The sequence below is a fragment of the Nerophis lumbriciformis genome, linkage group LG23 (assembly GCF_033978685.3).
Source record: "Nerophis lumbriciformis linkage group LG23, RoL_Nlum_v2.1, whole genome shotgun sequence".
Lineage (NCBI taxonomy): Eukaryota > Metazoa > Chordata > Actinopteri > Syngnathiformes > Syngnathidae > Nerophis > Nerophis lumbriciformis.
In genome coordinates, this window is record NC_084570.2 from 29,738,064 (window position 1) to 29,750,930 (window position 12,867).

The 12,867-nt window shown below is 36.5% G+C and overlaps 1 protein-coding gene across 8 annotated transcripts in view; it reads right to left on the reverse strand.

Moving 5' to 3' along the window:
• The window catches only part of elmo2 (engulfment and cell motility 2), a 122,284-nt gene that overhangs the window by 22,590 nt on the left and 86,827 nt on the right, over nt 1-12,867 (reverse strand). For all 8 annotated transcript variants that reach the window (XM_061984821.2, XM_061984819.2, XM_061984825.2 and 5 more), the window contains 3 exons: nt 2,105-2,268; nt 1,906-2,018; nt 1,713-1,820 (listed from right to left, as the gene is read on the reverse strand). In XM_061984821.2, coding sequence (XP_061840805.1) covers nt 1,713-1,820; nt 1,906-2,018; nt 2,105-2,268 — 385 coding nt within the window. The remainder of the gene's footprint in view (nt 1-1,712; nt 1,821-1,905; nt 2,019-2,104; nt 2,269-12,867) is intronic.

Here is a 12,867-nt window from a genome sequence, read left to right on the forward strand (position 1 = left end):
AACTGTGGACGTCGTGTCCTCCGGACCAAAGAGGAAAAGAACTATCCGGATTGTTATAGGCGCAAAGTTGAAAAGCCAGCATCTGTGATGGTATGGGGGTGTTTAGTGCCTAAGACATAAATAAATGATAAATGGGTTGTACTTGTATAGCGCTTTTCTACCTTCAAGGTACTCAAAGCGCTTTGACACTACTTCCACATTTACCCATTCACACACACATTCACACACTGATGGAGGGAGCTGCCATGCAAGGCGCTAACCAGCACCCATCAGGAGCAAGGGTGAAGTGTCTTGCTCAGGACACAACGGACATGACGAGGTTGGTACTAGGTGGGGATTGAACCATGGGTAACTTACACATCTGTGAAGGCGCCATTAATGCTGAAAGGTACATACAGGTTTTGGAGCAACATATGTTGCCATCCAAGCAACGTTACCATGGACGCCCCTGCTTATTTCAGCAAGACAATGCCAAGCCACGTGTCACATCAACGTGGCTTCATAGGAAAAGAGTGGGGGTACTAGACTGGCCTGCCTGTAGTCCAGACCTGTCTCCCATTGAAAATGTGTGGCGCATTATGAAGCCTAAAATACCACAACGGAGACCCCCGGACTGTTGAACAACTTAAGCTGTACATCAAGCAAGAATGGGAAATAATTCCACCTGAGAAGCTTAAAAAATGTGTCTCCTCAGTTCCCAAACGTTTACTGAGTGTTGTTAAAAGGAATGGCCATGTAACACAGTCGTGAACTTGCCCTTTCCCAACTACTTTGGCACGTGTTGCAGCCATGAAATTCTAAGTTAATTATTATTTGCAAAAAAAAAATAAAGTTTATGAGTTTGAACATCAAACGTCTTGTCTTTGTAGTGCATTTAATTGAATATGGGTTGAAAAGGATTTGCAAATCATTGTATTCTGTTTATATTTACATCTAACACAATTTCCCAACTCATATGGAAACGGGGTTTGTACATCTATTAAAAGAAGACATCCTGACGTTTCCTTTAACTTGGAAACACACATCTATACCTTTGGCCATTGAAAGCCAGTCATTTCCAGGAGTTATTGCACCTTCTGAGTAGCCTCTGATTTACTAATGGTTTCTAATGTTGTAAAAATGTGTAGAATAAATATTACATTTCAATATTTCTGTCAACAAAGATTTGCTTCAGCCTGCGACAAATAGTCATTTAAATAGTAGGATATTATAGCTAATATAGACACTTACGTCATGTGTTGTCTTCATTATAACACTTACATAAGACTTTTAAAGTAATTTTAATAGTAGGCTAATGTAGCTAATATAGACACATAATGTGTTGTCTTCATTATAAAACTTATATAAGACTTTTAAAGTCATTTTGATAGTAGGCTATTATAGCTAATATAGACACTTATATCATGTGTTGTCTTCATTATAACACTTATATAAGACTTTTAAAGTCATTTTGATAGTAGACTATTATAGCTAATATAGACACTTACATCATGTGTTGTCTTCATTACAACACTTATATAAGACTTTTAATTTTTTGCGGCTCCAGAAAGATGTGTTTTTTGTATTTTTGGTACAATATGGCTCTTTCAACATTTTGGGTTGCCGACCCCTGGTCTAAGGGATGCTTTCATGTGCAGGTAATTTGGGGAAATGTTTATAATAAACAAGACATTTCTTAAAGAGATCATCTTTCATCAATCAATGTCTCTTACTCTTGTCGCTGAGCATCTCCAAAGGCACTTCACCCTGAGGTGATTCGTCCAGGTCCCCAAAGTGAAGCACTTTGTGGTTCAAAGAGAGTCTGCAGAACCAAAACTTCTCTGCAACACAAGCATGGAACGCTGGGAGTCAACACAAGTCATGCTCCCTCAGCGAGACAGCAAAGCGATTGTGTTGATGCGCTACCTTGCCTGCGGCGGTTCCCCACTTTCCGGAAACAGCTGCCCTCACACAGCCGATTGAGTCGCTGCTGCTTAATGAGCTCCAGAATCTCCGGCTGGATTCTCTCGCGCAGCTCGCTGCAGAAACAAAGACCACGTGAGTCAGCGGACGCTTTTCGGACGACTTGTTTCCGAAACACATGGTTGGATGAAGTGACACTGACATGATGGGGGGGGACTGGAAGTCATCCTGGCTCATTCTCTCCGACTGTCGGAGCCGAAGTATCTCCGAGTAGCTGAGACCACGCAGCTTGTTCTTCAGTTGGTCCAAAGACGAGGGCTTCATGGCCAGAGCTCTGGTGATCTGCTCCCGGGCCACCTGCATCACCTGTTGCCAAGGCACAAACACGCCATGGACCAGTGAGGAAAAAACCTACACAAGACTTTTTATCATTAAACTTGTCTGCAGTTGGGACTCCGAGTCATTGTGTGAATGTCCAAGCACTCAGACATATACAATTTTACACCAAACAATAATGTAGTTATTACTATTATTATTGTGTGAATGTCCAAGCACTCTCACATAAACAATTTTAAACCAAAACATCATCTATGTATTATTATTATAATTGTGCAAATGTCAAAACATTCATAAATATACAAAATTAAACCAAATAATCATCAATTTATTTTTTATTGTACAAACCCCGTTTCCATATGAGTTGGGAAATTGTGTTAGATGTAAATATAAACGGAATACAATGATGTGCAAATCATTTTCAACACTTATTCAGTTAAATATGCTACAAAGACAACATATTTGATGTTCAAACTGATAAACTTTTTTTTTTTTGCAAATAATCATTAACTTTAGAATTTGAAGCCAGCAACACATGACAAATAAGTTGGGAAAGGTGGCAATAAATACTGAAAACGTTGAGGAATGCTCATCAAACACTTACTTGGAACATCCCACAGGTGTGCAGGCTAATTGGGAATAGGTGGGTGCCATGATTGGGTATAAAAACAGCTTCCCAAAAAATGCTCAGTCTTTCACAAGAAAGGATGGGGCAAGGTACACCCCTTTGTCCACAACTGCGTGAGCAAATAGTCGAGCAGTTTAAGAACAACGTTTCTCAAAGTGCAATTGCAAGATATTTAGAGATTTCAACATCTACGGTCCATAATATCATCAAAAGGTTCAGAGAATCTGGAGAAATCACTCCACGTAAGCGGCATGGCCGGAAACCAACATTGAATGACCGTGACCTTCGATCCCTCAGACGGCACTGTATCAAAAACCGACATCAGTCTCTAAAGGATATCACCACATGGGCTCAGGAACACTTCAGAAAACCACTGTCACTAAATACAGTTGGTCGCTACATCTGTAAGTGCAAGATAAAGCTCTACTATGCAAAGCGAAAGCCATTTATCAACAACATCCAGAAACGCCGCCGGCTTCTCTGAGCCCGAGATCATCTAAGATGGACTCATGCAAAGTGGAAAATTTTTCTGTGGTCTGACGAGTCCACATTTCAAATTGTTTTTGGAAATATTCGACATCGTGTCATCCGGACCAAAGGGGAAGCGAACCATCCAGACTGTTATCGACGCAAAGTTCAAAAGCCAGCATCTGTGATGGTATGGAGGTGCATTAGTGCCCAAGGAATGGGTAACTTACACATCTGTGAAGGCACCATTAATGCTGAAAGGTACATACAGGTTTTGGAACAACATATGCTGCCATCTAAGCACAATCTTTTTCATTGACTCCCCTGCTTATTTCAGCAAGACAATGCCAAGCCACATTCAGCACGTGTTACAACAGCGTGGCTTCGTAAAAGAAGAGTGCGGGTACTTTCCTGGTCCGCCTGCAGTCCAGACCTGTCTCCCATCGAAAATGTGTGGCACATTATGAAGCGTAAAATACGACAGCGGAGACCCCGGACTGTTGAACGACTGAAGCTCTACATATTTTTATTTATTTATTTATTTTTTTATTTTTTTTTATTTATCTCCTTCATTGATGTGCATCTTTGATCGATAGACAATTATACCTCAATTATTAAATTTTACATTTACACACCAATGCCTGAGAAGGAGCAGGATGAAGAAAAATCTTATATTTTCCTTCCCCCCTTCAAGATAATATGTAGTCTTACTAAATAATATCATATAAACCAACAATTACATCCAAATATAACGAAAACACACAAAAAAACACAAGTGCAAAACTTCATGAAGTACAAACCGAACAAAAAAAAACAAAATAAGTAAAATAATAAATATAAAGCAAAATGTAAACACTTATGGCTGTCCATATGATCTTATTGTTCTGTCTTTATATATTTTTTTCAATTGGAATGTATTTTTACAATCTTTTATCTCATTGTAAAGAGAATTCCATAGTTTAACCCCCACCACTGATATGCACATTTGTTTTAAAGTTGTCCTTGAATACTGATGTTGGAAATGACCTTTTCTTCTATGCTCTTCATTCTCAGAAGTGATGACAAACATTTTTTGTAAATTTGCTGGTAATGTTTTACTTTTAGCCTTAAACATGAGACATTATGTCTGTAACTTTACTAGCTCCTGTAATTTCAATAAACCCAAAAATTATAAAGAATATGTTAGTGTGTTCTAAGTAATCTACTTTATGAATAATCCTTATAGCTCTTTTCTGTAGTTGATACAATGCCTTTATGTTACTCTTATATGTGTTCCCCCACACTTCCACACAGTAGCTGATATATGGCAATATAAGTGCACAATATAATATACGCATTGCCCTATAATCTAACACATATTTTACCTTATTTAATATAAAAATACTCTTTTTCCGTACATGTGCAATATGAGATTTCCATGTCAGACCGTCATCCAGTATCACTCCTAAAAATCTAAGTTCAGAAACCCTTTCAATATCAATTCCATCTATTGACAATTTGATCGTTTCCTCCCTTTTCCTCTTACAAAAAATCATGAACTTTGTTTTTGTTTTTTACATTTAATGATAATTTATTGACATCAAACCATCTCTTAAGTTTAATCATTTCCTGTTCAATAATGTTTGATAATGCTTTTAAGTCATGTCCCAAACTATAAAAGTTGGTGTTGTCCGCAAATAATACACATTTCAGTAACTTTGATACCTCACATATATCATTAATATATAAAACAAACAATTTTGGTCCCAAAACCGAACCTTGTGGAATTCCACATTCAATCCTCATTTGTTCAGATGTATTACCCACAAAATCCACAAACTCTTGTCTGTTATCTAAATAACTTCTTAGCCAGTCTAAAACCACTCCTCTCACACCAAATGAATACAACTTGGACAATTAAATAGAATGATCTATAGTGTCAAATGCTTTTTTAAGATCGATAAACACCCCTATAGTGTATTTCAATTATCAGTTGCTGTTGCTATATCCTCCATTATATTCATTACAGCTGAAGCAGTGGATCTATTGGTTCGGAATCTATACTGGCTCTCACTCAACAACATGTTCTTTTCAATTAAACTGTCTAATTTTTTTACAAATATTTTTTCAATTATTTTAGAAAATTGTGACAGCAGTGACACTGGTCTGTAATTAGTGAATCTATGTTTATCTCCCGTTTTAAAGAGCGGAATTACCTTTGCTACCTTCATTCTATTCTGAAAGGTCCCTGTTTGAAAAGAAAGATTAAAAACATAACAAAGAGGTTTGATGATACAGTCAATAGTCTTTTTTTACAATTATCATGTCTATACCATCACTGTCTGTTAATGTCTTATTTTTCAGTTTTGTTACCACCGATACAATTTCATTTTCACTAACATCTCCTAGAAGCATGGACTGTAGAACTTTGCTTCCCCCTTTCCATCCACTCTGTATATCTTTATGTTCTACAATACTCTCTGCCAATTTGGGTCCAACATTCACAAAAAAAGAATTAAATCCGTTTGCCACTTCATTCATATTTGTTATCATCTTATTATCCTCATTGATAAAATGGCTTGGTGGGTGTGTAGGCCCCGATGTTTTTCCTATTACCTTGTTCAGAATATTCCAAGTTCCTTTGATATTGTTTTTATTTTTTTCTAGTAAATGATTATAATATTCTCTTTTAGCTTGTCTCATTATTGTTATCAATTTGTTTTTGAAAACCTTATATTTCGTTTCAGCATCCTTTGTTCTTACTTTTATGAAATCTCTATAAAGTTTCTTTTTCTTTTTACAAGCATTCTGTAGTCCCTTTATAATCCAAGGCTTTTTATTGTAGCTGTCTCTTTGTTTCCATACATTCGGACAATGCTTTTCATACAATGATAAATATATATTAAGAAAAGCCTCATATGCAGCATTTGCCTCTCCCACATACACCTCATTCCAGTCTGCTTCAAATAAGTCCTTCCTAAACTTATGGGCTTTTTCCTCCCTCTTTCTATCAATTGGACAGTCATAAGTAAGAAACACAGGTAAGTGGTCACTTATATCATTAATTACTAGTCCACATTTTATATTATTTTCTATATCATTTATAAAGATGTGATCAATTAACGTTGCACAATTTGTCGTTATTCTACTGGGTTTGGTGATCAATGGATAAAGCCCTCTACTATATACCACATCCAAGAAGTCGCTTGTTGATTTATTTCTGGGTGAGCTTAGCAGGTCTATGTAATAGTCGCCACACATGACAAATGTTTTCTTTTCCTTTACCTTACACAATAATTCTTCCAAACGATCATTAAATGCTTCTACCTTAGACCCAGGTGTCCTATATAAAAACGTAACAATAAAATTTCTCTTCTTTTCAATTTCTACCTCCACAGTTACACATTCAAATAAATCATCGATTACCACTGTCATACATTCAACAGGTCTAAGAATATATAACATAAAACAAGAATGGGAAATAATTAAAACATAAAACAAGAATAGGAAAGAATTCCACTTTCAAAGCTTCAACAATTAGTTTCCTCAGTTCCCAATCGTTTATTGAGTGTTGTTAAAAGAAAAGGTGATGTAACACAGTGGTGAACATGCCCTTTCCCAACTACTTTGGCACGTGTTGCAGCCATGAAATTCTAAGTTAATTATTATTTGCAAAAAAAAAAGAAAGTTTATGAGTTTGAACATCAAATATCTTGTCTTTGTAGTGCATTTAATTGAATATTGTCATGTCTGTGTGATCATGTTTTGTTTCATTCATGTTCGGTTTTGTTTTTGGACCTTTTGTTTTGTTTTGTCACCATAGCAACCCATTAGTCTTCACCTGTCACGTCACGCACCTGTTTTCGTTAATCATGTCTGTAGTATTTAAGTTCATTGTTTTCAGTTTGTCTTTCTGGCGAAATCCCGCATTCTTACCCCTGTCACACTCTGTCTACCTCTGCGCACTTCATGCCATGTCCACGTAAGTTTTTTCTATTAATGCCACAGTTAGTGTTTTTGTTTAATTGTTCACAGTTTTTTGCCCACGTGCAAGTCTTTTTGTTTCATTAGTCAAGTTTGTACATCCGCCTTGAGCGCGCTTTTTGTTCCTTTGAGTGTTATTATTAAATATGTATTTACCTTCACGCCATGATCAGTCCAGCTTTACTTGCATCTCGGGAAAACAAACACACCATAGTCCACGTCGTGACAAATATGGGTTGAAAAGGATTTGCAAATCATTGTATTCCGTTTATATTTACATCTAACACAATTTCCCAACTCATATGGAAACAGGGTTTGTATATGTGTGAATGCTTAAGCACTCACACATACACCAAACAAATCATCTATTTGTTATTATTATTACTAAGTGAATGTCTAAACATTCACACATACAATTTTACACCAAACAATCATCTATTTATTATTATTATTGTGTGAAGGCCCAAGCACTCACACATATACAATTTTACACCAAATAATCATCAATGTATTATTATCATTATTATTAAGTGAATGTACAAACATTCACACATATACAATTTTACACTAAACAATCATCTATTTATTATTATTGCATGAATGCCTAAGCACACACACATATACAAATTTATTATTATTGTATATGTGTGAATGTCCAAACAATCACACAAATACAATTTTACACCCAAAAAATCATATATTTATTGTTATTATTATTAAGTGAATGTCCAAACATTCACATATATACAATTTTACACCAAAAAATAATCTTATTATGATTATTATTATTATTGCGTGAATATCCAAACATTCACATATAAACAATTTCACACCAAAAAATCATCTTTTTATTATTATTATTATTATTGTTGTGTGAATGTCCAAACAATCACATATACAATTTCACATAAATAAATAATCTATTTATTATTATTATTATTGTGTGAATGTTGCGACATTCAATTTTACACCAAAAAGTCATAAATTTATTGTTATTATTACTATTATTATTGTGTGAATGGTAAATGGGTTGTAATTGTATAGCGCTTTTCTACCTTTCTAAGGAACTCACAGCGCTTTGACACTATTTCAACATTCACCCATTCACACACACACATACTGATGGCGGGAGCTGCCATGCACGGCGCTAACCAGGACCCATCAGGAGCAAGGGTGAAGTGTCTTGCTCAAGAACACAACGGACGTGACTAGGATGGTAGAAGGTGGGGATTGAACCAGTAACCCTCAGATTGCTGGCACGGCCACTCTCCCAACTTCACCACGCCGTCCCCTGAATGTCCAAACAATGTTTTGTTTCATTCATGTTCGGTTTTGTTTTTGGACCTTTTGTTTTGTTTTGTCACCATAGCAACCCATTAGTCTTCACCTGTCACGCCACGCACCTGTTTTCGTTAATCATGTCTGTAGTATTTAAGTTCATTGTTTTCAGTTTGTCTTTCTGGCGAAATCCCGCATTCTTACCCCTGTCACACTCTGTCTACCTCTGTCTACAATTCTACACCAAAAAAAATCATCTATCCATTATTATTCCGACACAAATGTTTGGCGTGTTCCACAGCTCACATGTTTAATCCGATCGGAAGCATTTAAGTATCAAAACATTTGGCTCGACCAAGAGTTGTGAGCTCCCTAAAATGTGTTTTGTTTTGATTACCCAGAATTCCAAAATACCCATTCTCAATTCAAACTGTTACTAAGTCAACATCTTTTAACCAATTCAAAAAATTCAAACACCAACCCATTTAAATCATCTAGGACATCTGTGCTAGTATCAATATTTTCAAAAATTCCCAAACTTTTACTGGAATTCCCAAATTTCCAGGAAATTCTAATTCAAATGAACGGATGTATTCATTGTTTCACAATGCCCAAAATTTTGCGCCATTTTTTACCTGATTCCAACATTTCAACCATCCACACACACACACACACTACTCTTCCGATATATCAAACGCAAAATATGTTTTCCCTTTGTACAAATTCCTGTTTTTTCAGGAATTTCCAGGAATTTTCTCCCTCTTGACAATAAATATAAATAGACTGCATATACCACATTTCTTATCCCCGTTGAAACGTTCCAATATCCACACACTCCACTCACCTTTGATATCCAAGTCAGCATGTTTCCCGGTTTCGAAAATTCCCCGATTACCCGGAGTCACCAGGAATTTCGCTCCATTGACAATAAATGTGAAATATAAAATCAACTGCATACCTCACATTTCTCATCTGATTCCAACAGTTCTACCATCCACACACTCCGCTCACCCTGGACAATTAAACTACCATTTTTCAAGTAAAAAAAAATTCCAGGAATTCCCGGTTTTCCAAAGCCCTATTTTCACTTTTTCCTGGAAAGTTTTCACAGTCCACATTTTTCAACCAATTCCAACCATTCCACCATCAAAACATTCCTCTCAGTTGGGACAACAAAAGTTCCTATTTTGTCTTCGTACAAATTCCAGGCTTTCCCAAAATTCCGAAATACATTCTCAGTTCAAACTGTTAGTATGTCAACATCTTTCAACTGATTCGAAAAATTCTAACACCAACCCTTTCATATAATCTAGGACAATTGTGATAGTATTAAAAAATTCCACACATTTTACCGGAATTCCCAAATTTACAGGAAATTCTCATTCAAATGAATGGATGTTTTCATTGTTTTACAATGCCCAAAATGTTGTGCCATTTGTGCCTGATTCCAACATTTCAACCATCCACACACGCATAGAAGAATAGAACAATAGAATAGAATAGAATGGACTTTATTGTCATTATATTTGCATATAACGAGATTAAGGACTCCAATTTAAGGTGCGGTAGTGGGAGCAAATATGGGGTAAAGATAAATTACACAAGAGGTAATAAAGAAAAAACTAACAATTGAAATCAACAGACTACTATCCAATACAAATAGATAGATAGATAGTACTCTATTGATTCCTTCAGGAAAGTTCCCTCAGGAAAATTAATAATAAATGAATAATAAATAATAAGCAATCCTGTACAACAGTGGTCCCCAACCACTGGGCCGCGGCCCGGTACCGGTCCGTGGCCGCACAAGAAATAAAAAATTAAAAAAATAAAACATTTTTTTATTTTTTATTAAATCAACATAAAAAACACAAGATATACTTACAATTAGTGCACCAACCCAAAAACCTCCCTCCCCCATTTATACTCATTCACACTCATTCGCACAAAAGGGTTGTTTCTTTCTGTTATTAATATTTCTGGTTCCTACATTATATATCAATACAGTCTGCAGGGATACAGTCCGTAAGCACACATGATTGTATTTTTTTATGCCAAAAAATAAAAAATAAAAAAAAAAAATTAAATGACCATACCCCCCCGGTCCGTGGGACAAATTTTCAAGCGTTGACCGGTCCGCAGTTACAAAAAGGTTGGGGACCACTGCTGTACAATATACAAAACACTATAGAAATACAAAATACTGTACAATATACAGAACAAGACAGGAGTACCAAAGTAATAAATAACAATCAGTGTCGGACGTATTGCACTCGAAGGGTAATATTGCACAGTAGAGTATTGGGTTGGATATTGTATAGGGGTGAATTATTATTATAAGTTAGAGTTCAAGATGGTGACAGCTCTGGGAAAGAAGCTGTCTCTGAGCCTGTTTGTTCTGGCTCTGATGCACCGGTAGCGCCTGCCCGATGGTAGCAGGTCGAACAGGTGGAAGCCAGGGTGTGTACTGTCCTTGGTGATGCTTTTTGCTCTGTCACATACTACTCTTTCAATATATCGAACGCAAAACATGTTTTCCCTTTCCCCAAATTCCCAGTTTTCCAAGAATTTCCAGGAATTAAATATAAATCGACTGCATATCCCACATTTCTCATCCTATTTGAATCGTTCCACCATCCACACACTCAACTAACCCTGGACAATCAAACTACCATTTTTTGAAGCTAAAAAAAATTCCAGGAATTCCCGGTTTTTCAAAGCCAGAGTTTCACCTTTTCCTGGAAAGTTTTCAGAGTACTCATTTTTCAACGGCTTTTGACCATTTTACCTTCAAATCATATCTCTTAGTTAGGATAACGAAAGTATTTTTTTCTGAAATACCCATTCTCAATTCAAACTGTTACTGCGTCAATAATTTTCAACCAATTAAAAAAAAATTGCAACACCAACCCATTCATATCAACTAGGACACTTTTGCTAATATCAATAATTTCAAAAAATTCCACAAATTTTACTGGAATTCCCAAGTTTCCAGGGAATTCTCATTTTACAATGCCCAAATGTGTGTGCCATTTTTACCTGATCCCAACATTTCAACCATCCACACACACACCACTCTTCCGATACATAGAAAGCAAAACATGTTTTCCCTTTCCCAAATTCCTGGTTTTCCCGGAATTTCCAGGAATTTTCTCCCCATTGACAATACATACAAATCGACTGCATATCCCACATTTCTCATCTGATTTGAACCGTTGCACCATCCACACACTCCACTCACCCTGGACATTCAAGCATTTCAGTTCCGCTCGCGCACAAAAAGCATTCACACGCAATTCCTACCGGAATTGCAAATTCTAATTCAAAACCTAATTATGTCAGCAAACAACTTTCCTCATCTCAAGTCATTTAGATTCCCAATGTAGTGGAGACGTACTATTCTGCAACAATAGATCGCTGCGACTTGTTGATGCACAGGAAGCGCTCTGAATTGCAATCGACAGCATTAAGAATTTAACTGTCGTGTAATATTAATTGAGGCAAAAGCCTTTCAGCCGTCTACTCCGATGGGACGCACACACGCACACACACACACACACTCACACACACACACGCACTGCAGTGAGCAGCATTTAGAGCGATACACACACTTTGTTCACGTTCACACAGAGCAATGGAGCGAAATATGATATAATGAGGCCTTCGCACTGTGAACACTTTCTTCTCGTGGAAAGGGAGTTCCTCGCCGTTTGGAATAATAAGATGTGCATAATATACAAACATTTTGGAGTGTGTGTTTGTAACAATTTGGGTATGAATAATTTTCTTTGTGTGCATGGAGTAGAAATTCAGCAAAGCCGCAGCCATTCAAACAGGAGCTGCTGGTCTGAGGGCGATGAATAACCAAATGCAAACATAAATATCCAACAATAAACATGTTCTCTGACTGTGTGCATGAAAACTGAGCATTATTCAAACATTTTTCTGTAACTGAGTCTCATCAGAATGTGCAGGCAAACCTAATAAAACTTAACAGTCGCTACTCAATTATATTATATTTTCAGGAAACCCTACTGAGCATTTAAATAGTTGGCTTTGTCATTCCAGAAATATGCATTTCATTGCTTTTGCTCAAATATAGTATTGATTTGCTCCTTGAGTTAAGACAAGATAAGACCGGAGAAAAGAGGATGATGTTTTTACAGTAGTGCTGCCAAATGATTGACTAACTCCATCAGATGAAATGATAAATGGTCTCTATTTATTTATTGTCTTTTACTATACAAAGCACTTTACATGATACGTCACATTCACACACTGATGGCCAAGAT